This window comes from Sander lucioperca, chromosome 9, assembly GCF_008315115.2.
Source record: "Sander lucioperca isolate FBNREF2018 chromosome 9, SLUC_FBN_1.2, whole genome shotgun sequence".
NCBI lineage: Eukaryota > Metazoa > Chordata > Actinopteri > Perciformes > Percidae > Sander > Sander lucioperca.
In genome coordinates, this window is record NC_050181.1 from 29357605 (window position 1) to 29383371 (window position 25767).

General features: G+C 40.6%; 4 protein-coding genes across 6 annotated transcripts in view; 3 read left to right on the top strand and 1 right to left on the bottom strand.

The window, feature by feature from the left end:
* The first annotated feature begins 7222 nt into the window (after window positions 1-7222).
* LOC116042333 (UDP-glucuronosyltransferase 2B15-like) lies at window positions 7223-10156 on the top strand. 2 transcript variants are annotated; one of them, XR_004898359.1, is made up of 3 exons: window positions 7223-7348; window positions 7466-9125; window positions 9714-10156. XR_004898359.1 is itself a non-coding variant. In XM_036005426.1 (2 exons), exons 1-2 carry the CDS (start codon window positions 7273-7275, stop codon window positions 9058-9060), a joined length of 1671 nt encoding a protein of 556 aa, XP_035861319.1. In that variant the 5' UTR covers window positions 7223-7272; the 3' UTR covers window positions 9061-9605. The 2 variants fall into 2 exon arrangements, 1 of the variants encoding a protein (XP_035861319.1); XM_036005426.1 differs by lacking the exon at window positions 9714-10156 and having other exon boundaries at window positions 7466-9605.
* A 714-nt stretch (window positions 10157-10870) lies between these two features.
* Window positions 10871-13964, top strand: LOC116042332 (UDP-glucuronosyltransferase 2B15-like). Its single transcript, XM_036005427.1, has 2 exons — window positions 10871-11024; window positions 11142-13964. The coding sequence occupies exon 2, from the start codon at window positions 11145-11147 to the stop codon at window positions 12735-12737; it is 1593 nt and encodes a 530-aa protein (XP_035861320.1). The 5' UTR covers window positions 10871-11024; window positions 11142-11144; the 3' UTR covers window positions 12738-13964.
* Window positions 13965-16149: 2185 nt separating this feature from the next.
* si:dkey-165a24.9 (probable G-protein coupled receptor 132) lies at window positions 16150-19144 on the top strand. The gene is made up of 3 exons (XM_031288494.2): window positions 16150-16552; window positions 16649-17906; window positions 18282-19144. The coding sequence occupies exons 2-3, from the start codon at window positions 17326-17328 to the stop codon at window positions 18700-18702; spliced, it is 1002 nt and encodes a 333-aa protein (XP_031144354.1). The 5' UTR covers window positions 16150-16552; window positions 16649-17325; the 3' UTR covers window positions 18703-19144.
* A 104-nt stretch (window positions 19145-19248) lies between these two features.
* LOC116042337 (prostaglandin D2 receptor 2) overlaps window positions 19249-25767 on the bottom strand; it is a 53362-nt gene continuing 46843 nt past the window's right edge. The window contains exons 1-2 of one of the 2 annotated variants that reach the window (XM_031288491.2): window positions 23265-23416; window positions 19249-22043 (exon numbers count right to left, since the gene is read on the bottom strand). In XM_031288491.2, the coding sequence (XP_031144351.1) occupies window positions 20830-21969 (1140 nt within the window). In that variant the 5' untranslated portion in view covers window positions 21970-22043; window positions 23265-23416 and the 3' untranslated portion in view covers window positions 19249-20829. Of the gene's footprint in view, window positions 22044-23264; window positions 23417-25767 lie in introns of those variants that run through there. The other variant, XM_031288490.1, reaches the window with a different exon arrangement.

Here is a 25767-nt window from a genome sequence, read left to right on the forward strand (position 1 = left end):
AAAGTGGGGACGGGGACCCCTGGGTGCTGCGAGGGGGTGCGAGGGGGTGCTAGGGGGGCAAGTTGGCATGAAAAGTATAGCAAAACAAAATAATTTAATAAATTAAATAACTAAAGTAAACCAAATTAAACCAAAAATAAGCTAAACAATATTCCCATTAGTTAAGAACTGCACTATAATAATCTATTGCATCTCTGAACATTACTACTGTAATCGTTATTATTTTATTTTATTACATGGCTTGGTTGAATTCCAATGTAGAATGCGGTCTGTTATTTCTTGATAACAGACCGTTGCCATGAAAAACAGAGCGTTGCTATGGACGCAGTTCGGTTTAGCGGAAGCAATACAATCGCTTTTAAATCAATAAACTCCTTTTTAAATCAATATTTTGTGTCAAAGTAATGATTTATTTGATAGGTAGTCATGTAATAAGCGGGATAATGTATAGCGAGGCGGTAGTTATAGCGAATACAACCCCTGATATGAAAAGGGAAGGCTAATGGTGGATCTACTGTGACTGTGTTATGGTAACGTTACTTTAAAACGGACGTTGACATGATGTTGGCGAGGTTTTCCATCTGAGTGTGCTACACTCATGTACCTCATATAATCAGGGTTCAAAAATCCCTATTTTTGTAAGCATGAACCAGCAAGGGAGACGTGCGTTTACTGTGTCGTTGAGACAGTAAATATGCAGCAGCTAGTATGTTATGGTACATACATCCGATAAGGTGCTTAGCATTCATTCAAAACTTACCTTTCTTTGTGCAACTTCAGGTGTCGAACAAAGTTGGACGTTGTGGCAGCTCCGTCTGTAATCTTCGACCCGCATGTTTTGCAAATTGCAACTCTTTTTTTGTCAACTACCTCGTAATTGTTATAACCAAACGAAACTATCTTCGGTATCATTTTGCCAACTGGCGCGTTGTTGCTTGTGCTTCATTGGCTGTCTTGCAATGTGCCTGCTTAGATGCTGTCGAATCAAAACAACGTGGGACTACAGTGATTGGATGTCGTGCAGGCAGCGCGCGTGCTCTCTGCATGCATACAGGTGGTGCACATTTTTTTCACAGATGCAGATAAACTGAGAGCGGCGCGGCCGTGTGAACATTTTCTTCCCCAGTTTTCATGGGAAGTAGCAAGTCTTCTCGAGTCAAAAGGTGCAAGTCCAAGTGAAGTCACGAGTCATTGATGTTAAAGTCCAAGTCGAGTTGCAAGTCTTTGTACATTTTGTCGAGTCGAGTCTGAAGTCATCAAATTCATGACTCGAGTCTGACTCGAGTCCAAGTCACATGACTCGAGTCCACACCTCTGCTAAATATACAATGGGCCTCATTCACCAATATCTTCCTAAGCTTTTTCTTCAATTTGTTCTTAAGAAAGTTCCTAAGAAAAGGCTACGTCTGATTCATGACGTGTTCTTAAACAGCAGAATTGTTCGCAGGTGTGTTCTTAGAATGATGAATCCCAATGTCTTCGTAATTTGAAAGCTCATGCCCGTTGCTCCTACTTAGCATAGGTAAACGCCCTGTTAATTCCAATAAAAGGGCATGAGATGGCAGGGCTGTGTGCACACTTTGAGAAATGTCGAAAAAGATGTGGTAAAGACTAGAGGCCTCGACTCTAAAAGAAAAAAAAAAACGTTAATAATTCTGAAGTGGTGGTACTGCTGCAAGAAGTTAGCGAAAAATGAGACATATTTAGTAGCGTCACCAGTGGATAAAAGCAATGTGGAATGCAATTACCATTCATACACAATGCAATTCAAAGTGCTTTAGGAATGAGCAGAAGCGTAGTGTGTATTTATTAAAACAAACAAACAAACATATAATTATGTGTAAAATAATGAAAATAATTAGTTACAAAATTATAAAGAAATATTAATATTTTCAATTAGAATGGATGAAAACAGTATTACTTACTTATACTTATTTTGGGCAAACATGTCAGCTCTCAATTGTGCGTAAGAGTGCTCTTGAGTGTGCGTAGATTCTGTTCTTACCTAAGAACAAATCCCAAATAAGAAAACATTGGTGAATTGGTGAAAGTGGAGTTTAAGAACAAATTTGTTCTTAAGAACGATTGGTGAATGATGCCCAATGTTAGCAACTGGACAAAATTACCTAGTGAGTGACTAGCACCCTTTTACAGTACGCTGTCATTTGACATGATGTCTTTGCATTTTGACTGATAAAGGAACCTTTTGTTTTGATGGCAATGATTTATTCATTGATGGATTTATTTACATTTGAAACAGGAGTTCATTATTTTGATTGAGTAATGACCTTTTGCCGGTCACATAGAGTGATAAATGTGCTAAATGTACCACGTGGTGTGAGGATTTAGACCTTTGACAATTGCAAGTTTGTTTCAGTAAATGTGGCAAAGCGATTGAGAAAAACTGTAATAGTAATAGTACATGCTAGGTATGTGAGTAACTGGTGTGAACACTGTCACGGGGATTGAAGTGAGCCATATCACGATGCAGAACAATTGAAGGAAGGAAAGATTTTGAACCATGTGAGTGAGTTCAGATATTTTGGCTTAACGTCAACCTTTGCAAACGTGCAATACATGTAGAAAGACTCCCAAGAGAAAAGAAGTATAATACATGTTTTCATTCTCAGGCCTTCCTTATTTAAGCAATCACCATGACGATGTATGTCTTTATCAGCAACCAGCAGCCTCAGTCCAGTCTGCGACTCTGATCACTGTCCAGTCCTGTCTGATTTTAAATGTATGCAAGCCTCTGTAGCACAGCAGGTTTCCATTGCACCTCATGTGTGTCTGCCTTCCACTGGTGCGTGCAAATATTGTCAAAGACCCAGTTTCCACCTGGTATTAAAATCCCATCTGGGTGATCGGATCACAAGTGGACAGCTCTAAGTAGAGGTTAAAAAACTCCCAGGACGCATTGAGGACACATTATGATCTGATCTTAAAAACCACATTCGGAGGTGGTCTGAACCGCAGGTGGCCACATTCTTACAGCAGTGAGAACGGTTATGTGTCCTGTGTCCACAATAAAGACCGCCTGCTCAACTGCGAGCGGTACTACGTCTAATCCTTCAAAGTATTTTTCACGTCACAGAAACCACTGAGTGAATCGTGTGTTTTGGCTGTTTTTATCATACTGTCGCTGACGTTTCGGTGTTTCTGTTCCGGTGCTGCAATAACTTTTTTTGTTTTGTTTCATAAAACGTCCCCAAATTCACAAATATGTCGGATATTAATACAAAATTTCCTGCTCTTTGTTGGCTCCTTCCGTTTTTATTAGTCTCACATTACCAGAGCTACACAGCTGTCTGGAGTAAGCCGGCAAACTGAGTGGTCAGCAGCGGCTGTAAGAACGGTTTAATTTCCTATAAATTCTTCCCAATAAAAGTCTCCTGTTGTGGGCTGGTGGGTCTTCAGCAGCATTAACGTAACACAACTCCTATAAGCGAGCATGAAAAGTATAATAAGGCAGTTATAATATAAACTTTAAACCACAGAGATTCAGTTAGAAGCTACAAACTGAGAGCTGAACACACAGAGATTTTGAAAAACGTCTTCCTTCTCCTGCACAGGTCCCACCACCTGACTGTAGGCCTCCTTATGTCAGCACACAGACAGACGTTTGGTAGAGCTTTTTTCATTTTTCACTTGATTTATGCGAAAGGAAACAACTGACATATATATAAAAACACGCAACCAGCCTATATGCAAACGGAAATGATGTACATGTTTATTTGCATATCAAGCAGGGAAGTCACAAGCGGTGACTCTGGACGCATTTAGAGATGCATTCTACTGCCAAGTGGGAACACGCGTACCTAAGGCTGTCCACAATGATTTTAATACCAGGTGGAAACAGGGCCAAAGTGACATTTGAGTCTGGACAAAAAAGTCTTCAGTCTTACTTGTAACTACTTAAGTTAAAAAAAAACAAAAAAAAACCCACATTTCACTCGGGCTCTCTCCCCCACAGACAGCACTTTTATCTCAACTGCCTGAATCACCTTGCCCACATTCCTGTTTGGAATTCCTCATTCCTGTAACTGATTTGATGATGATCTGATGTGCTGCCCATAGGTGCTGCCTGAGCAAGCACAGCACACCCAGCAGCTTGCTTGAATGCAATCAGAGCAGACTGGGCTTTTCGGGAAGTGTTTCAGGCAAAGGAGCTGCAGCAATGGGAAATATGAGTATGAAAGCATGTAAACCTATTCTAGTATACCCTAAGAGTACAAATATGATACTGAAAAAGGGCAGAGTCCAAATGGGTAAAATCTGAGTCAAATACAGCTTTTGACTTTGTATTCTGTCATGATTACATATCACTATTAGTCATAATTTGCTCTAAAATGTCCATACGGGAGGAGCTGGTTGCATACACACACATTGCAAATCCAACTGGACTTGGCCGAGACCGGAGACTTGATATCTGAGAAAGGGGGCCAAGAGCTAGGCAAGTCTGAGATAATAAAAAAAACAAAGAAAACTGTGCACAACCATTACATGGTGACAAATATTACACATACAAATAACTTGTTCTGCAGCACTGCATCATCAGGTTTGTGGGTTTGTTGTCTTTTTCCTATGTCTCAATTTAAAATGTTCTAATCTGAAATCTGAAATCTTTTACGAAACTGCCCAAGCTATTTTGAACCTTCCCACGACAAAGGACCTGTACTGTTACTGTTACTGCCTCTCAGATAAGACCTGTTGGCATTGCAAACACATTGTTCCAGGTCGCCTACTGGGGCTTCCTTTGCTTTGGCTGCAACATGGCCTCTGAGTTTGGAGCGTGTTTCTGTTTCCCCCTGCTGGATATGCTGTGGACCAACCTTCACATGGTGTTTAACCAATCATGCACTCCACCCATTTCCATTTCCATAAGGGTGCAATACATCTGGGCCCAAATATACAGTACAAATCTGGAAATTCAGATCTAACTAGCCCAATAATTCTTATAGTGATGCATATTTGTGTCGACTTTTGTCTTGATGATGGAAAAGAACAGAAGGTTTAAATTGTTTTAGACTGCATATAATGTACATGCCTGCATAAATCCATGATGCAATACATGTCACGTTACCTGGATAAAATCACCTCTGATTCTTGGGAATGTGTTGAATCAGCGTCAAAGCTATATAATTAATTGGATTTTATGTTACCCTGATATTTTCTCAAATGAAATCTTCTACTGCTTGTTGGGAGGACACGCAGGAAGTTTCAGAAATAGCACTTATGTGCTGTTCTGAGGTGGGACTATTTTTTTGTTCTTATTCAAAGTTTTAAAATAAATTATAAATATGGGTCCCTAAACTGACTTCCTATACAGTTTAACAGGCTATTTGTATATTGTATGCTGTTTATCAAACTCCAAAGGAATTTTTAACTGAAGTAAACAACCCTTTACTTTAACTATAGAAGCTACTGATCATAGTTCTTTTGACTCACTCTTTATTTAAGAAAGGTCTCTGAAGTTAGTGAAAAGTAGTCTGCAGGGTCTTCTGCTGGACGGACGCAGAGGCAGGCACTCATATATCGTCTGGGAATTTTGGACTGACTGCAATCTATTATAGGTCATGATGAATAATACGTTATCTATGTAATTTAATAAAATATAGTGTCATCATACCAGTTGCAGTGGCTGCTTTTTTCTAAGTTTTCAAAGTTACTTTTGAAAGGATGTTTCAAGATCAGTTTTTTGCAAGAATAAAGCTGACATTGATTTTCTTTACAATCTGACTAATAACATGAATTCTTTTTCTGTACTTAGTATATGTTTTCTCTCATCTTTGTTCTCTACCAGCAGCAGATTTTCCTTCCTGCTCCAGTCTGACGTTCTCTATAATTTCACTCAATTCCCTAAAATTCCGCACCTACTTAATAATCGATTGCATGTGTTAAATGTGACTGGAGATCAAGATTTTACACATAAAATAAACTTGAATAAGTTTAAGCATACATGCGTAGACAATGCATGTATTTCATTTCACAGAATGAATGTAGATGAAATGCTTGCCTCTGATTTGTTGTTCTGACCACAGGTGTTATTAATGATGTGATCAATTAAAAACTGCTCTCAAAGGTTACTGCTATACTTCAAGAAAGAGTCACATGCTTGTTATTGTGTCCTATTCTTTAATTTTCTTGAGATTGCTCTTTCGAGGATTCTTGAATGTAATTATTGTTGTAAACTCTGTGGGGTTTGCTGTTACCTTGACCTTGACTGTTGTTCCCTGGCTCAGGTTTATATAACTCTACAGAGGCAGAGGAGAGGAGAGGAAGGCTGCAGCTCACTGATATGACTGTTGAACACTGACCCGTGCTGTTATTGTAATCACCAATGCTCACTTTTTTTTCCCTCCGCTGTGTGACCTTCTAATTCTTCCTCCTTCCCTCGTTCCCTGCCACTCCCGTCTCACACACTCTGGCTGTGTCCCATTTTGGCATTTACCCAAATTCTCCATTTAACATTCCCTTACCAATCAGATTGTCAAGTCTGTGCGTTGAACTTGCCCGAGTTCTCAAAGAGGAATCTACAAGAAATGAAAAGTGTCATCCAAAGATGTGAAATGAGCCGCAATCTGGAGCTTATTTTGAGTAACTTTGCATTGAGGATACAATATATTACTTTGGCAAAACAAAACCAGAGCAGTCACCTAAATCAATCTGATAACTTTATTTTGCACTGATTATATATATATATATATATATATATATATATATATATATATATATATATATATATATATATATATATATATATTAAAAGAGTGGTATTGTGAAGACAAATACATTCAAATGACAAATGCTAAATGTTTGATAACTCAAATTGCAGTCCATTAAAGATGCAGACTTATAAAACTAACTTTCTGTCATATTTGCTGAAACTGACCCTATGTTCCAGTAGAACTACATAAAGCAGTTTATTAAAAAAAAAAAACAACAACCTGGCACCACCTACAGCCTGTAGTGTGATTTGCAAAAATCCACAGCTCTCTGTTCATTTACACCAATCAGGGCCGGGGGGGGTGTCTAACTGCGTGCACACGCTTACGCACACACATTCATTTTACCTTGTGGAGGGAGGGGCTTAGGAGACCTTCCCAATCCTACCTACAGTACCTTTAATATGCACTGTACCTTACTTTTGTATGCTTTTACCATTGACATTTGCTCTTAAATACAGCACAGACTGTTGGGAGTAGGCATTTAACCCACATGCTGGACTTTGACGTGGTATAAATGGGCCTCTGTGTGTAAAAGTTACACTGTATGGAAACACAGATCTTGGCTCACTCAGGATCTGGAGATCAAGCCATATGTCTGGGTTTTGATACAACAAGACCAGGTGAGGCATTTGACTAACTTTTAATTGAACAATCTAACAAATTACATACATATGAGCTATACCTTAAAGTTATTGGGTTTTACAACTCTAATTGTTTCTTTATGTTGTTTCTCCCAGGGAATGCCAGCATGATGATCTCTATATTTCTGACAGGGCTCTGCTTCCTGTTTCTCGGGCCCACTTGTTGCAGTGGCAGCAGGATCCTAGTAGTGCCCGTTGATGGCAGCCACTGGATCAACATGGAGGTGATCCTCCGAGAGCTGCACTCCAGAGGCCACATCATGACTGTGCTGCGCTCTGACAAGAGCTGGTACATCCCTAGTAACTCTTCCATTTTTACTTCTATTAATGTGACCATGCTGGAGGATGAGGCGGCGGACATTAACTACTACAATAAAATGCTACTAGATGTTATGGAACGCCGCAGGTTGCCGACGTTTATACGCACCTTCTATCAACAGTACTTAATCACATACATGTTGGCAAAGGGCCATGAGATCATGGCCAGATCAGTTTCTACAATGTTAGATGACCCTGTTTTTATGAAAAAAATGCAAGACTCTAAATTTGACTTAATATTAACGGACCCTGCTCTGCCTATAGGTGTTGTTTTGGGTAGTTACCTTAAGCTGCCAATGGTTTTCAATGTGCGCTGGATTAATACTGGAGAGGGCCATTTGACCATAGCTCCCTCTCCAGTCTCCTATGTTCCCGTGTCAGGAAGTGAACTTCACGATCAGATGGATTTTCTGGAAAGAACCAAGAATATGTTACATTCTATCTATAGTTTTGTTGAACAGCACTTTTTCATTAACCCTGCCTACTCAGATGTGTTCCAGCGGTATTTCCCTCCTGGAACTGACTTGCTGTCTTTGGAGCTTGCAGCTGATATCTGGCTGGTGAGGACGGATTTTGTATTTGAGTTCCCTCGGCCCACCATGCCCAACGTGGTCTACATAGGGGGGTTCCAGTGCACAAAGTCTGGTCCTCTTCCTGTTGAGCTGGAAGCCTTCATGCAGAGCTCTGGAGAGCATGGGGTTGTGGTCATGTCTTTGGGGTCGCTGGTGTCAGCCCTGCCTCGTGAGACTACAGAGGCCATTGCTGCTGCTTTTGCTCAGCTACCTCAAAAGGTGGTGTGGAGGTTTGTGGGTGAAAGGCCTTCATCCTTGGGGAACAACACCCTTCTGGTTAAATGGCTCCCTCAGAAAGACCTCCTGGGACACCCCAAGACTCGTGCCTTTGTAGCCCACGGAGGCACCAACGGCATGTATGAGGCCATTTACCATGGTGTTCCCGTTCTGGGCCTGCCACTCCTCTTTGACCAGTTTGACAACCTACTTCGGCTAAAGGAACGTGGGGCAGCTCGGGTAATGGAGGCCAACTCACTCACCAAAGAAGACTTCCTGGAGGCTCTAAAGGACATCCTGGAGACTCCCTCGTACCGTAACAACATACAGCGTCTCTCACAGTTACACCACGATCAGCCAATGTCTCCTATGGACACCGCCATCTTTTGGATTGAGTACGTCATCCGGAACAAAGGAGCAGCCCATTTGCAATCAGCAGGTTTTAGTCTGCCTTGGTACTCCTACTTCTGCCTGGATGTGGCTGTTTTAATTATGGCCCTCACTGGAGCCTTTGTCTGGGCTTCAGTCTTAGTCTGTAAGGTTATCTGCTGCCGAAGTTCTCGGAGAAAGAGCAAAGCTGAGTAACTAATTCGAACATAACTTATACTTAATGCCTGCTGTAAGGGAAATTATACTGCACAATTAAAAACATTGTCATGTTTGAACATGTTTATTATACGTAATCCTTATTACAGATGTCCTAAACTGCACTGCACGTATAATCATGTAGTATTTTTTCTTTGTTGATCATAAATCTTTTCCATGTATCCTTTACTCTACTGAACCTTAGCCTGATTGTTTATGAGAGTATCAAAAATGTAAGGGTTTCGGGATGTGCATGACCAAGAAAGATTTATCATATAACATAGTGTCCTGTAAGGGGCCCCTGAGAGAAGTGGTTTTATCTTGTGGACCATGACCTTTTGAGAGACCTAGCTGAGGGTGAGTTAGTTAGTTAGTAACTAACAGAAAGTTCCAGACAGATACGAAACAGCCTTGGCCAAAGGAAGTGTGAACAAATAAGGAAACTTGAGGTACCATTCCAAGGTACAAATAAAGTGAACAGCTTGTCATTGGGGTGCACATTTCAAACTAACCCTTGCTGTCTGTACCATTCTCTGAGTATTTATAAAGTGTGACAATAATTAAAAAAAAATTCTGTTTCCTCTTTTGTCAAAGTGTAGCTGCAGAATTGTCACAACACCGCCCAGATGTCGGGGGGGGGGGACCACACACACATAGTATCTTGATATTTTCCATGGCAATGTATTAATACACGGACGGCAAGTACTGATCTTTTATTATATAAATCAATCTTTTATTATGTAAATTGCACATGAGAATTTAATAATATCCATACCATAATATCGTATTGTGTGGCTTCTGGTGATTCCCACCCCTAATTTCTGCATCAAATTCTAAACTTTTGAATCAATCTTGGAACCCATCGATCTGATGACAATTTAGCCTCTGGGGGCAACAGCCAATATTTAGGGGGTTACGGTGTAGCCAGTGGATATCTGAGCCAAAACCTCCTCTTCTGCACACCGGCCGTTGTTTATATGGTTTCAGATTAGCAACTTGAGATGCAAGAATAGAGTTGAAGTTGAGAGACGATGTCTCCGAGCGGATTGTTTCTCTGCATATGAATGCAGATACATGTTAAAAAAGATAATAAAAAGCTTAGTCATTGTCAGAAGATAGCAAATGGTTTCCAAAATTGTATTTCAACCAATGTGCTCCACCTTTTTTTGAAAAGAAAATCGTTTCCCTGTACACGAATCAATAAATCAAAATAACGTGACCATTTCACAAACTGCCGTGAGACCGGGTTGCAAAATCTGTGTTGCCCGTTCACAAACTTGTCCTTTTCCATGAATATTTACCACCACCATCAATTCCAAGTATTCCTTTTGGCTTGAAATTTTACATTTGCATTCGCATGAACTGGAGTAGACGCTCCACATTCATGCGCCATCTTGAACTACGTTAGCCGGTAAGGAACATACAGGACATTCTGCTCCGTCTTTCGTGTTTTCGCTGTCACATGATAAACTCGCAGGTGCTGCTAACGCTGCTAATGGGTATCGTAGCTTCCCGGCCCCGGCAAGTTTGAAGAAGGGAACATGGAGGACCACACGTATTCAAAATCCAAATTTCAGGAACAGGAGTCTTCTTCTTCGCCTAGAAAAAGAAAAAGGATATTGAAAAGAGCAAGAGACCGGATTTTTGAAGCGTGAAGGCTACCGTAAATGTAATACGTACTTTGAACTAATACATTGAAATGACAAATGCAAAATGTTTGATAACTAAAATTTCTTTCCTTTAATATGCACTGTACCTTACTTTTGTATGCTTTTACCAGTGACCTTTGTTCTTAAATACAGCACAGACCGTTGGGAGTAGGCATGTAACCCACATGCTGGACTTTGACCTGGTAGAAACGGGCCTCTGTGTATAAAAGTTACACTGTATGGGAACACAGATCTTGGCTCACTGAGGATTTGGAGATCAAGCCATATGTCTGGGTTTTGATACAACAAGACCAGGTGAGGCATTTGACTAACTTTTAATTGAACAATCTAACAAATTACATACATATGAGCTATACCTTAAAGTTACTGGGTTTTACAACTCTAATTGTTTCTTTATGTTGTTTCTCCCAGGGAATGTCCAGCATGATGATCTCTATATTTCTGACAGGGCTCTGCTTCCTGTTTCTCGGGCCCACTTGTTGCAGTGGCAGCAGGATCCTAGTAGTGCCCGTTGATGGCAGCCACTGGATCAACATGGAGGTGATCCTCCGAAAGCTGCACTCCAGAGGCCACATCATGACTGTGCTGCGCTCTGACAAGAGCTGGTACATCCCTAGTAACTCTTCCATTTTTACTTCTATTAATGTGACCATGCTGGAGGATGAGACGGCGGACATTAACTACTACAATAAAATGCTACTAGATGTTATGGAATGCCGTAGGTTGCCGACGTTTATGCGCACCTTCTATCAACAGTACTTAATCACATCCCTGTTGGCAAAGGGCCATGGGATCATGGCCAGATCAGTTGCTACAATGTTAGATGACCCTGTTTTTATGAAAAAAATGCAAGACTCTAAGTTTGACTTAATATTAACGGACCCTGCTCTGCCTATAGGTGTTGTTTTGGGTAGTTACCTTAAGCTGCCAATGGTTTTCAATGTGCGCTGGATTAATACTGGAGAGGGCCATTTGACCATAGCTCCCTCTCCAGTCTCCTATGTTCCCGTGTCAGGAAGTGAACTTCACGATCAGATGGATTTTCTGGAAAGAACCAAGAATATGTTACATTCTATCTATAGTTTTGTTGAACAGCACTTTTTCATTAACCCTGCCTACTCAGATGTGTTCCAGCGGTATTTCCCTCCTGGAACTGACTTGCTGTCTTTGCAGCTTGCAGCTGATATCTGGCTGGTGAGGACGGATTTTGTCTTTGAGTTCCCTCGGCCCACCATGCCCAATGTGGTCTACATAGGGGGGTTCCAGTGCACAAAGTCTGGTCCTCTTCCTGTTGAGCTGGAAGCCTTCATGCAGAGCTCTGGAGAGCATGGGGTTGTGGTCATGTCTTTGGGGTCGCTGGTGTCAGCCCTGCCTCGTGAGACTACAGAGGCCATTGCTGCTGCTTTTGCTCAGCTACCTCAAAAGGTGGTGTGGAGGTTTGTGGGTGAAAGGCCTTCATCCTTGGGGAACAACACCCTTCTGGTTAAATGGCTCCCTCAGAAAGACCTCCTGGGACACCCCAAGACTCGTGCCTTTGTAGCCCACGGAGGCACCAACGGCATGTATGAGGCCATTTACCATGGTGTTCCTGTTCTGGGCCTGCCACTCCTCTTTGACCAGTTTGACAACCTACTTCGGCTAAAGGAACGTGGGGCAGGTCGGGTAATGGAGGCCAACTCACTCACCAAAGAAGACTTCCTGGAGGCTCTAAAGGACATCCTGGAGACTCCCGCGTACCGTAACAACATACAGCGTCTCTCACAGTTACACCACGATCAGCCAATGTCTCCTATGGACACCGCCATCTTTTGGATTGAGTACGTCATCCGGAACAAAGGAGCAGCCCATTTGCAATCAGCAGGTTTTAGTCTGCCTTGGTACTCCTACTTCTGCCTGGATGTGGCTGTTTTAATTATGGCCCTCACTGGAGCCTTTGTCTGGGCTTCAGTCTTAGTCTGTAAGGTTATCTGCTGCCGAAGTTCTCGGAGAAAGAGCAAAGCTGAGTAACTAATTCGAACATAACTTATACTTAATGCCTGCTGTAAGGGAAATTATACTGCACAATTAAAAACATTGTCATGTTTGAACATGTTTATTATACGTAATCCTTATTACAGATGTCCTAAACTGCACTGCACGTATAATCATGAAGTATTTTTTCTTTGTTGATCATACATCTTTTCCATGTATCCTTTACTCTACTGAACCTTAGCCTGATTGTTTATGAGAGTTACATATCTTGATATTTTCCATGGCAATGTATTAATACACGGACGGCAAGTACTGATCTTTTATTATATAAATCAATCTTTTATTATGTAAATTGCACATGAGAATTTAATAATATCCATACCATAATATCGTATTGTGTGGCTTCTGGTGATTCCCATCCCTAATTTCTGCATCAAATTCTAAACTTTGAATCAATCTCGGAACCCATCGATCTGATGACAATTTAGCCTCTGGGGGCAACAGCCAATATTTAGGGGGTTACAATGTAGCCAGTGGATATCTGAGCCAAAACCTCCTCTTCTGCACACCGGCCGTTGTTTACCTGGTTTCAGATTAGCAACTTGAGATGCAAGAATAGAGTTGAAGTTGAGAGACGATGTCTCCGAGCGGATTGTTTCTCTGCATATGAATGCAGATACATGTTAAAAAAGCTAATAAAAAGCTTAGTCATTGTCAGAAGATAGCAAATGGTTTCCAAGATTGTATTTTGACCAATGTGCTCCACCTTTTTTTGCTCTCCACACAGACTATTTACCTGCATGCAACCAAAGCTCACTCGAACGTGATTGGTCAATACTAATCGGACTACAAACGGAAACCGGATCGCTTTCGATACCAAAATCTTGTCCTGTTGCCTACAGATTGTGCATGTAGATATCGGTTTATAGAGATAAGTCAAAATGTCAGCTTTGGGGAAAAATCTGGAGCTGTTTTTATATTAATTAGCTTAAAATGTTAATCAAAGTCTGCTATTTTCAAGCTTTTCTAAGTTGGTTTCAATAATTGCAGTTCTATTTTGATTACAAAAAACAACTTTATGGGTAAAGTGTGTTAACAAAATGATCTGACCTGAGAATCAACAGGTGATAGGTGGTATAACAACCCAAATTGAGGTTTTGTTTACCTAACAGTAGCAACACATGTATATTATCATATCATTCAGAATGTTTTATCAAAGATCTCACCGACACAAATGGTGACAGCCTCCACCTTACAGCCTGATCTTGGTGAGCTTATCATTAGTTTCGCCCACTTCCTGTTTGACACAAGCTCTTTGCACAAAGATCACCCTACTGAGAGCTCACATGGACTGTGGAGACAAAATCTAAATCCTCAAGAAAAAGACAAACCCTGGGACAACATCTTTTACTAAACATATTTGTATTATCTACTCTTTTCTGCAGGGCTCTCACTTTAAAAAGTGTTGACAAATGTAATTAAGTTACGCAATCATATTTGCACAATATTAGACACGATACACTTATATTTTGTCCTACAGTATGTGCTAAGATACCAAGATAACATCAATATGATATGTACATAATAATGACCTACAGCCATTTTGTCATAATTTTATAAATGTAAAAAGCATGTGTGATGGGAAATGTCAGAATGCTGTACTGCACCTTTAAACAGTAATAGTCTTATTATGAGATAATCTCAGTTCACACCTTCAACAAATGTAAGATTGTGGTTTACGCAATTGTTTTTGTAGCTGCCAAATTTGGAAAAGAACCTTAGATCATGGCCAAGCAGAGAATACAGCACAGAGGGGGAAAAGCTACTTTGGTTACCTACTTTTGTTGCAGAGCTGGAGATGAATCACCATTTTTATGAAATAGTGTCATGGTGATGATGCTCTATCTGCTGCAGCAGTAATAATAATACACGTTGGGTTAGGGTTTAGGGTTAGGGTTAGGGTTATAGCACCTTTCAAAACAGTCAGTGCTTCGCAAAAAAACAGAACACATTTAAAACACAAATATAATGAAATAAAATAAACGCCTAAAATACATGAAGGGCAAAATAAAAATAAATAAACAAGAAATAAATTAAAAAAACTATGAAATAAACAGGCAGCTCAGATAAAATCGGGATATGCTCTCTAATAAAAGTACGTTTTTAGAAGAGATTTAAAAAAAAGACACTTGACTTAGACAGACTCATTTCCATGTCATTCCAGAGCCTCAGGCTTGGACTGCAAAAGCTCTAGATTCTGAACAGGGAGCCAACGGAAAGAGGCTAAAACGGATGTCAAGTGATCATACCTCTTGGTTCTGGTTAAAAGCCGTAGTTCTGTACAAGCTGTGGTTGTTTCAAAATTTTTTTGATTACGAAAGACAAGGGAAGAAAAAGAAGCAGGAGCTTCACTATTTGCTTTACAACGTGCCATGCCTTTTTCTCAAACAACTTCCAGAAGGACTGAACAAGTAGATATTAGAAGAAAGAGCATTATGTTGTTGTAGTCCTTTCAGTAGTTCATGTAGTTGGAGAAAGGATGTCGCAATGAGCTTGTTTTCTCACTGCAGTTTCCTGTGTGATCTTATGTTGCAGAACTCCGAGCCCATCTCTCTATGTGCATACAGTGGGTACAACTCCCGTATTCCATGACGTGATCAAATTCCTCCAGCCAGTCTGTTGCAATAAGTACTTATTATGCTGGGACCGTCTTCAGGGACACTTCCCCCTTGCCTTAACTTATTTTCTATGCCGTGAGCTGATATATGTCGTGTTTTGTGGTCTACATAGGGGCATGGAGACCTTAATGCAGATAGAGTGGTAGTAGTGACTCAGGGGACTGGTCAGTTTATCAGTTACAATCTTGGATTCTTAAATAAATCAGAGATTGGTAACATTTTAAAGGAAGGGAAAGGCAAAGTGAGTGATTAGACCCTCCTCCCTGCTAAACCATGTAGTAAAAATACTGCCTTACCGCCCAATGTCCCAACGTACCCATTCTTTTCTAAAACAATTTCAATTGTGTACGCTTTTTTCTCTCCCAGTGGTACGTGAGCAATGTTCACCCTGGGTAAATTACACTCATTCAATGTCTACTACCTGGATTAATGAAATAAGTCACTTTCATGAGAGAGGCAATGTTTTCAGCATTGTATGTAGCCTCTACATTCACTTTCGCAGCAACACATTTGCTTTCAGGGCTGTTTGTGTGCTCTCTTTTTCTGTGGTTTGTAATCTTATCTGCCAATCAACTCTCTTGTAAATCACTCACACACACACACACACACACACACACACACACACACACACACACACACACACACACACACACACACACACACATACACTATAGAACAAAAAAGCCATGTTGCATCCTTGCACATGTAAAATGTGTGTAGATATAGATGGATATGCATATATATAACATTTCTACTCACATAGTAAAAATAATCAAATGGGTTTAAAAGTCATTTAAAGACAGCATGATTAATGTGTTCAATGGCACACAGCCAGCAATCTAAAGGGCCTTAGTGGACACCCTGCATCAGTTCCTTTCTTTCACAGCTCCTGACCACCTCAACCATGTCTGCTACTTACTGGAGTTAGAGAGACAGGGGGACAAAGAGAACGAGAGAGTATATGTTTTTGTTCTGGGCCAGAAAGGCGTGCTCCTGCCTCAGGATGTTGCCTTTAAAGCTGAAGAAGTGGGTTTCCTGTGGAGGAAACGATCACAGAATAGACGAGGCTGGGTCCAGACACCGTGTTCCCAACATTTCTTGAGTACAGGTCACCCAGCTGCAGAGAGGGCAGCGCGCTTTTGTGGAACAAAGCCGGGCTCACAGCCTTGAGAGGTGAGTGAAAAGTCTTGGTTTTAAATATATGGTTTAACTGCTAATGTACCTAATGGTTCTAAACCATCTGAGAATGCTCTTCTATCTGCTTTGCAGGCATTCGTGCCTGTCCTTGATGGATCCTGGATGCTTTGGAGACTGGTTGACTGACAGAACGTACAGGAGAATGCATTCATGAATAATATGCAACGGAAAAAGTGGATGCATTAAACTGAGACTTTTGCTTTGAGTGACTGAATAGCAGTGGTGAAATGTAACTAAGTACATTTACTCAAGTACTGTACTTAAGTACAAATTTGAGGTACTTGTACTTTACTTGAGTCTTTTCATGTTACTTTCTACTTCTACTCCACTACATTTCAGAGAGAAATATTGTATTTTTTACTCCACCCTATTAATCTGATTGCTTTAGTTACTAAATTTAGTTACTTTACAAATTAAGATTTTTGCACACAAAACACATGTAGTTTATAAAATACAATGTTTTATTATAAATTAAACTACCCAATAATGTAACGGCCTACTGTACAAGTCCAGCTGAAATGATTCGACGATCAAACAAAGAACTGATTTGATCGCTTCCAGTTTCTAAAATGTGAGGATCTTTCTGCATTGAGTACTTTGACTTTCAATACTTTAAGTACATTTTCCTAATGATACTTAAATACTGTTACTTAAGTAACATCCAATGTATACAGTGTGGAAATAGTACCAACCCTTCATCCTGCAAGTACCTCTAGTTTCCCTATGTCAGGTGCTTGACCAACAGAGACATGTCCAATGACAGCTGCAACCTCCCGTTGGACACGGACACATTTGGCCTGACCTGTATCTATGGCCTGATCTTCTCTTTGGGTCTCCCCAGCAACCTGCTGTCTCTCTGGGGACTGTACCACCTCGGTCGCTCCGGTGGAGGAGGCTGCCAGCTGGTCTACATCCTCAACCTGCTGCTGTCAGACCTCCTCCAGCTGCTCACCCTGCCACTGTGGATACTGTATCTCCAAGGTGGCCACCGCTGGCCCTATGGACAGCTAACCTGCGAGCTGGTGGGCTATGTGTTTTACGTAAACGTCTACGCCAGCGTCATGTTCCTGTGCCTGATAGCGCTGGACCGCTGCCTGGCCATTGTGTACCCGCTGAGCAGCCGCAGCGTGCGGACTGTCAGGGTTGCAGCGGTGTCCGGCGTGGCCGTTTGGACCCTCACCTTCCTGTTCTGCCTAAGTGGGCTGCTACCGTCTGTGTTTGACTCCGACAGACTGCTGTGTCTGGAGCAGTACCCCGTCAGCCCCAGATATGCCCACTTCAAGATCACCACTGTGGCCCTGGGCTTCCTTCTGCCATGTTCCATACTCGGGTGAGTTAACCCCACGGTCCCAGTGAGGATACTAAAACATGTTATGTCACATTGTCTTTCCAAACCTGTCTATGAAAAGGTTCTTTGGTCAAATGAGTCTGATCTTTTCCATTGCCAAAGAACTACTTTCGTGTCTAAATAGGTCAAGTAGTCAAATTTGTTATACAGCACAATGGAAATTTGGAGACTATTTACCAAAACCTGAAGTTAAAAAGTAATTCAATAAAATGTATGGGGACAATTGCATCACACTAAAATGAGATTGAAAACTGAAAACACGAAGTGAATGTACAAAACATCAGTGAAACCCTTGGGATACAGAGCTACTGAGCAACATTTTTTAATGTTTGTTTGCAACTCTGCTTCCTCCCTTAGCTACACCTCAGCCCACATTGGAGTGACACTCCGGCGATCTCCTTCCCTCTCCAACCACGAGCGGCACAAAATCGTTGGCATACTAGTCGTGATCACCGTCAATTTCATCGTTGTGTTCGGACCCTACCACCTCGTGGGCGGATACAGATTTGTGTCCTTACTGCTGACTAATGAGCCCTGTGGATTTGAGCGTTCCATTTTCCTCATCTATCGCCTGTGCTACGGCCTGACCAGCCTCAACACCCTGCTGGATCCCCTCTTCTACATTTTCCTGTGCCCTGATGCCCGGCTAGAGCTGCAAAGATCCCTGCCCTGTTTGGGAAGGGGGCAAAATACCGGCAAAAAGATTGCCCTCAGTTTCAGAGCTCACCCAGACAACAAGAGGGAGAGTGAAACTGGACATAATAATCTAGCAATATAACTTGGATTTGACCACAGAGCAGACTCCTTGGATTTAGTCAAATCAATTGTGCCACCCAGTGGAAATGCACATTCCAGTGTCAACTCTCAGTGAATACATTCACTTGTGTTTTAACCTCCTGAGCTGAAAAATTGCACTTGTTGATCAGAATACAGTTTTAGTAGAACAAAAATAGAAACATTTGTTTGCAGCACACAGATCTCAAAGTGCAAAGACTCGAAAGTGCTGCTTACATAAACTCAACACTTAATTTAGTAGAAATATATAAAAAACCCACTCTTTGTGATAACTATATTTATACCTTCAAAGGAGACATATACTGTACATCATCTGATTCACCTATTTACTAGATTTGTTTTTCGAACAGTGTATGGAAATGAACCAACATTTTAAGTTTTTTGTTGTTTACAATGATTAAAAAAAACATCTTAATCACTTGTTTGCTGTCTTTTTAAAAATAGAATGGGTGTGAATTAGCCTGCTCCGGAAACAAGCATGAGTGTGGTTATATGATTGCAAGAAAAGTGTCACACTGCAACACCAGAATGCTTTTCTTGTTGGTTTATTAATGTTTGTAAAACAGCATTAAAACGTTTAGATATTACATGAATGGAATGCAATAATGGACAAAGACATCTATTCTCTATGATAAGCACAGTGGGCAAATTTATAATAATAAAAAAAAAGAAGAGCATACCGTTTCTCCATATTTCCACAATAGCTCGTCAGCTCCTGCAGATACTGATGAGAGACACCTCATGTATCTGTGACTTATAGTCCAAACTCTTTCTACAAAGCCATAAACAAAAAATGATGCAAAAATGTATGGGCCATTCAACAAACTATAAACATTGATCAAGCATCCAAGTAAAAAAAACAACAACAACAACAAAATCATGCAGAATGCTGTATGCTTGTTCCAGCAGTCAGCATTCAGTTGAAGGTTTAAGAGTACACACTGTAGAGTAATACTGAGTAAATCCTTGAACAATGTATGCTACAGTGAGTCTGATAAGCAATTTGAAGAAACATCATGGTCATAACAGTAGGGGCTGTTGCCAGCACAAACAAATAAAGCTCTATCGCTAATAAAGATCAGGTAGAAAATATTGAGGAGGGATTGAAAGACTTGGGATCTAAAGGCTCAGATAAGAAATTCAGCATAATGTACATTTCTACACCCTTAATTCCATCAGTACAACAACAGTCCAGTGGATTTTACTTGTGAAAATGATTAGGTTTCTATTAATTTAATGAAATTAAATGCCTATGTTTCAAATTAAAAGCCTACCTAGAACGTAAGGAGTTATGCCAACTGAGCTTCTCGGTTGACTTGGGAGCATTTCTTAGTTAATTATGTTAAATATAATGATCTAAGGACATTTTCTTTTTAGGATATTTATTCAGAATTAATTTGTTTGGGATAAATTGTGAATAAATTGCTCCATTGCCTATCTGCTCACCTCTATTCACTTTCAATAGCTTTGCCCATCGAGTTCAAATGGTGAATCATGCAACCATCAGAATTCCTGCATGGGTTTTAATTTAAAACATTGGTGCAGGAAATACAGTTTAACATCGACTAAAACAAAACAAAATTGAAGCAAAGAGAATTAAGAAGCAACAGGAGGTCAATGAAAACAGTATTTCGCAGTCGCAGATTGGCGAGTATGAAATGACTGAATCCATCAGTCAGTCAATCAATTTTATTTGTCACATGAAATTGTTTGTGGTACAATTCCAGTGAAATGTTATCCCATCAGCTCATACAACTTGTGCCTGATTCATCATAAAGCAGAATTTGGCCGTCAGATCGGCACATCACCACATTAGGCACAACTAATATTTATAAAATTAAAAAAATATCAGCATAAATTTTGCGTAGCTGATGGAGAGGCAACTGGAGAGATCTGCGCCTTCTTGAACTTATGTTGTACTCTGTTGTACTGATGAGAGTGATGCTTTGCGGTTAAAAGTATCCTCAATTTATGTAAAGACACATCATCAACAGCAAATTCAAATTCTTAGTAAAATGTGATCAAATATAGATAGAAAACTACAAAATTACAAATAAAGCCTGTTCCAAAGAAGTAAATAAAAGCTTCGCTACTATTTAAAAAATTCACGTTACGCTTTCGATGAGTTCAGAGCAGAGTCAGCAAGACTTTTAGTCTGCTCCTGGTCCTTTCCTGTCAAGGTTGTCAGAGAATGTCTCTGCTTCAACACCATCTCGGACGTGCTGATAGAGCTGCGAGCGGTGCTGCGGCGTCGGGCGAACTCTGCCAGATCCTCAGCCAGAACGCTCTCCATCACCGCACCCAGGGAATGTCTAATCTTCTTGCACAGGTCAGGGCAGCTGAACACATACAGAATGGGGTTAAGGACACTGTTAAGGAAGCTGATGGTTGCTGAGATTGGGAGAGCATGGCTTGCAAATATCTGTGCAGGATGTTTCCTGGGGGCCATCACCTCCATGATGATGAAGATGTGGTACGGAGCCCAGCAGAGTACGAAGCTCACCACCACGGCCACTACGAGCCTAACAAAACGGAAAGGGCGTCGGCAGCCTCTGCGCGCCAATTGGTTGTTCACAGCAACATAGCTGAGGATGATGATCAGTAGAGGGATCAGGAAAGCTAGAAAGAACTTCATAAAGGCCAAGGCCTCCTTGCGTTCCTTACATAAAGACCCCAGGTTAGATAGTTTAGCAGGGAGGAGTCGAGCATAATTGTAGTAACATAGGATCTTGCCGTTACCTAGGGGAATGGTGTCACGGAATATGTAGAAGGGGATTGTGAAGAGGACAGCCAAGGCCCAAATCACCACACATACCTTCCCCACACGTTGGACATTCCTGTAGTTCTGAGCCCAGACGGGTTTCAGCACCACCAGGCAGCGGTCCATAGAAATGGCCGCCAGCAAGAAGCCACTGACAAACATGTTGAGAAAGAAGATGGAGGAATGGAGGCGGCAGAAGTTTGTGCCCAGGGTCCAGGTGTTACCGCGGGCCATGTAGAGGGTGAAGAAGGGCAGGGAGGCGGTGGCCAGCAGGTCCGAGGCTGCGAGGTTCAGGATCCAGACGCTGATGACAGAGCGACGGACATGGAAGCCCACTACTCCGAGGATGAGGAGGTTTTCTATGATGCCAATGGTAGAGAACAAGCCATGGAGGGAAATGGCGAACACGCTCAAGGAACTCATCTTGGTTTGGTTTGATGTGTAAAACATGCTGGCATTTGTTTCTATCTGCTCAGGACAGCCCATCATCTTAGAGGACAAATGTCTTAACGTTGTAGTGAGCTGATGTCCTTTAACTCCCTTTTGCTTCACACTGCTGAGATCTACAACAGAAATCAGAACATGTTGAAAGAGGCAATTTACTGTCGCTAAGTGGCAGAATATTTTCTAAAATATCTGTTAGTGTCTGTTATAATGTATGCAGTGCATATGGTATCAGGGCTCAGAGGTTATAAGGGAAGTTTTAGCTCTTATTTCTAAATGGCTATTCTACAGAAGAGGATTAGGGCCACATGTGAAAATGTTTTTGATTCCTGAGTTTAAAGTCAGAATCCTGACAAAAGTTCTGAGTTTAAACTCAAAATTCTGACTCAGAACCACTTGTGGCCCTAATCCTCTACCATACTATTGAGATAATGTTCATGACATGAGCAATATGTCAATTTGTGGTTACAACAACATGGCAATAAAGTCATTTTTCCACCATAGGTGCTTAATGTACTATGAATCTTTAAATAAATTAAATCTATAATAAAGCTCCAATTTACTTATGTGTGACCCTTAAGTCGACAAACTGCTTTTCGTCTGTCTTAAAGCTGTTGAAAGAGGAATTTGCAACTCTGTTTGCAGCCTTTGTGGTACCTCTGTACAGTATTTCTTTGAAGTCTTATCTTTCACACTTCCTGTCTGATCTGATCATGTAACACAACATCTCATTGTATATAAAGCATACAGGCAGTAATAAACTCAAAATGTAACATACTTTTTTAAAATTGAAAAGTCTTTAAGTCATGCATTGAGCAGGATGCATGTGGCTTATCCTGGTAAACACAGATGCATGGATTGAAAATCACATAGCTGTAACAATCAAATGCACTAACACAAAGATTAGGATGAAAACCTGAGGTGTCCACATTTGAAATAAAATGTGTAATGCTGAAGACATATCACTTTTGTATTACTAATTAAATATTAAATATTAGTTGGACCGGACATTTGTGGTGACTTTGCTCTGCTGCTGATGCAAACTGCAAAAGCAAAGAAAGAAGCATTGCAAATATAATTTGAAGTCTGGCGTTATGTCTTAAAAGCAACCTTTTGTTAAAAAGAACCGTAATACACATCGATAGACATTTCATATATTTCCCATGCATGTTCATTTGATTTGTGATGGGTGAAAAAAATGACACTAGTGGTGTTATCTGGCTCATTACAAGATAATCACTCTAAAACTGAAACTTGTAAAAAACATTGGCCTCTCCATTATCCGTTGTCCTAACTCCTTGCTAAACACGCAGACCTACTCCTGACAAAAAATGACTTACCTGTTATTCTGTTTGAAGGCTGATGAGATCTGTGTCATGTGTATGACACAGTACCCGGCACTAGCCTCATGGGCGTACAATTGCAGTAATAGGAAGTCACAAACCTCAAAAGGAACCTAAACTAACAGCTAAGTGTTAACACAACCCAATTTCACTCAACTTTTCTCAAGGCAAGCCTTTGATATAAATAGTCTGTTAGATACTGGTTTCTTACAAAGAAAATGAAAAAAAATTGTCTTTCATGTACTGTATGATTTAAGTTGACCAATTTATCTCAATGCACAGAGATATGTGGCTTATCATTTAATAATCACTTACTTTCCTGTTAGCAGTGTTGGGGAGTAGTGAACTACATGTATTTAAACTAGTTGTTTAATTACATGTTGCAGTAGCTTGCTGGTAGTTCAACTGCATTTGCATAGTTATTCAAGTATTTTCATTACTTTGTTGCTATTTTTAACTTAACTGTTGAAACTACAAACAATTTTGGGCCATAAAGGCAATGCTGTTTTATTTTTATTTTACCATTGCTTCTTTACTGTACTGTAAAAAGGCCCTGGACATCCACACAGGTGTTTTCAGTTATTCTAGCTGATTAGACCTCTGCCCAGGTTAAAGATGGGCCAGAGCATAGATGGGAATTTATTTTGTAACAAGTTTCATCTACCAGTAAGAATGATAAATATGTCACAGAGTTTACTAAAAAGAAAGGTTTTTCCGTTCGCCGCCATCTTACCAGTCAAAAAGTGTCGATCTCCGAATGCAACGTAACAGGGAGGAGAGTAAAGATGGAAAGCTCCTAAAGCTTAGTTCCATATAAATGCACGGATAATTCGTTGTTTTGTCATTAGTGAAAAACAATATTGACCCAGTAGTTGAAAAAGGAGCCTCATATAAGAATGACATTTCCTCCTATGGAGTCCGTTCATTCACATTCCTGGCTAATGGTTTGTGTGCACTATGGCGTTGTTTGACTGCAGGGATGGCCCCGCTTCCCAGCCTTGGGACGCTTCATGGGCTTGCCACTAGCAGTTATCAATTTCCCCTCACTGACCACTGACAACCAAAGAAAACAGGCTACGCTCTCCTAAAACCACGATGGCTGCACCTGATTGGACGAACGCTTCACGCCGAGCTGTCTGCTGCCGGATTTTAAAACATACCAACAAGGTGGCTTATTGTAAAATGTCTTATTTTATGAAAATAGTTCACAAAAATGTGTTTCTGAAACAGTTTTATGTAATAAATAGACTATGCTGAATCTGTCTTCATTTTAGACTGACAACAGTCGGTTAAAAAGATTTTTGTGAGCTTTTGAGAGGCAGCGAGTCGGAGGAGCAGGCAACTTGACACCCCACTTCTTGAAAGATGCTGCAAAGCTACCAGAATGCATTTCACAGCTGCTTACATAGACAGTGAATGTGAAGCAGGGAAATGACGCTTTACAGTGGACACGTACTATCACTGGGTAATCTCACATTGCCAGGCCTATCTCCTCAGTGCTGGGAGTATGGTCTGGCTACACCCCTATCTATTATGGGATAGGTCTGGCTTGTTTGTATTTCTTTAAACCAATCACAACCGTCCTGGGTGGTGCTAAACCCCGATAGCATAGATCGCAGAAGGTGAGGGACAGGGATGTCAGGTTTTCCCCAGCAATGTACATACATTAAGCCAGGCTAAACTGGGTATTCATGCTTGGTGCAATACCTGGACTGGTCTCACTGATGGACAAAACCAATGCTGACATTCTGACTTGCACTTTCCATGAATAGTGCGATTTTGTTTGTTTTTTTGGTTTATGTATGACCCGTGAACAAGTGAGCACGTTTTTGCAATAAACTCAATTGAGTGGCATTTTTTGCTTGCATGTGACTTTTTTGTTTTATTTTGTTATAATTTGGTATAACATGTATCACATTGTCAATCTGATAGTTTGAACTACTTTTTAAAGTAGCTTCAGTTAACCAAACAAGATTTCTCCATATAGTTTTGCTATTGTTCAACTTATTCCAGTGTGAAGTCATTGGTAGCTTGCAAAGTTTTCAAAGTAGCGTCCCAAACACTGTCTGTTTAATCTGTTGATCTACACAAAATAAATGTCCTATTGCAGTCTTTTTTTGCACAACTTGCTTTTTGGCATCCGAAAAGTGTCTGATGACCTATTACCAAAATCATTTCAATGGCTGCAGTATGAACATCAAAGGATACCCATGTGAACAGACCACAATGACCTGGACATGCCAACATAACAGGAAAACAACAGCATGAAGGTAAAAAAAGTTGTTTTAGTCAAGTTTATTAACTGCTTAAACCCTAACCAGAACTCCGCTTCAACAATTATAATCTAGGATAAAGATGGAAAAAAAAAAAATCACATATTCAGTTTAAGTTTAGTTTATTTATGGAAGGGGACAGCGCAATTTAATAAAACACATGATTTCCCATGGGTTAAAAAAGCCAGAATTAGCCAAAAGGCTATTTTTCATCTGTAGTCCCCTGC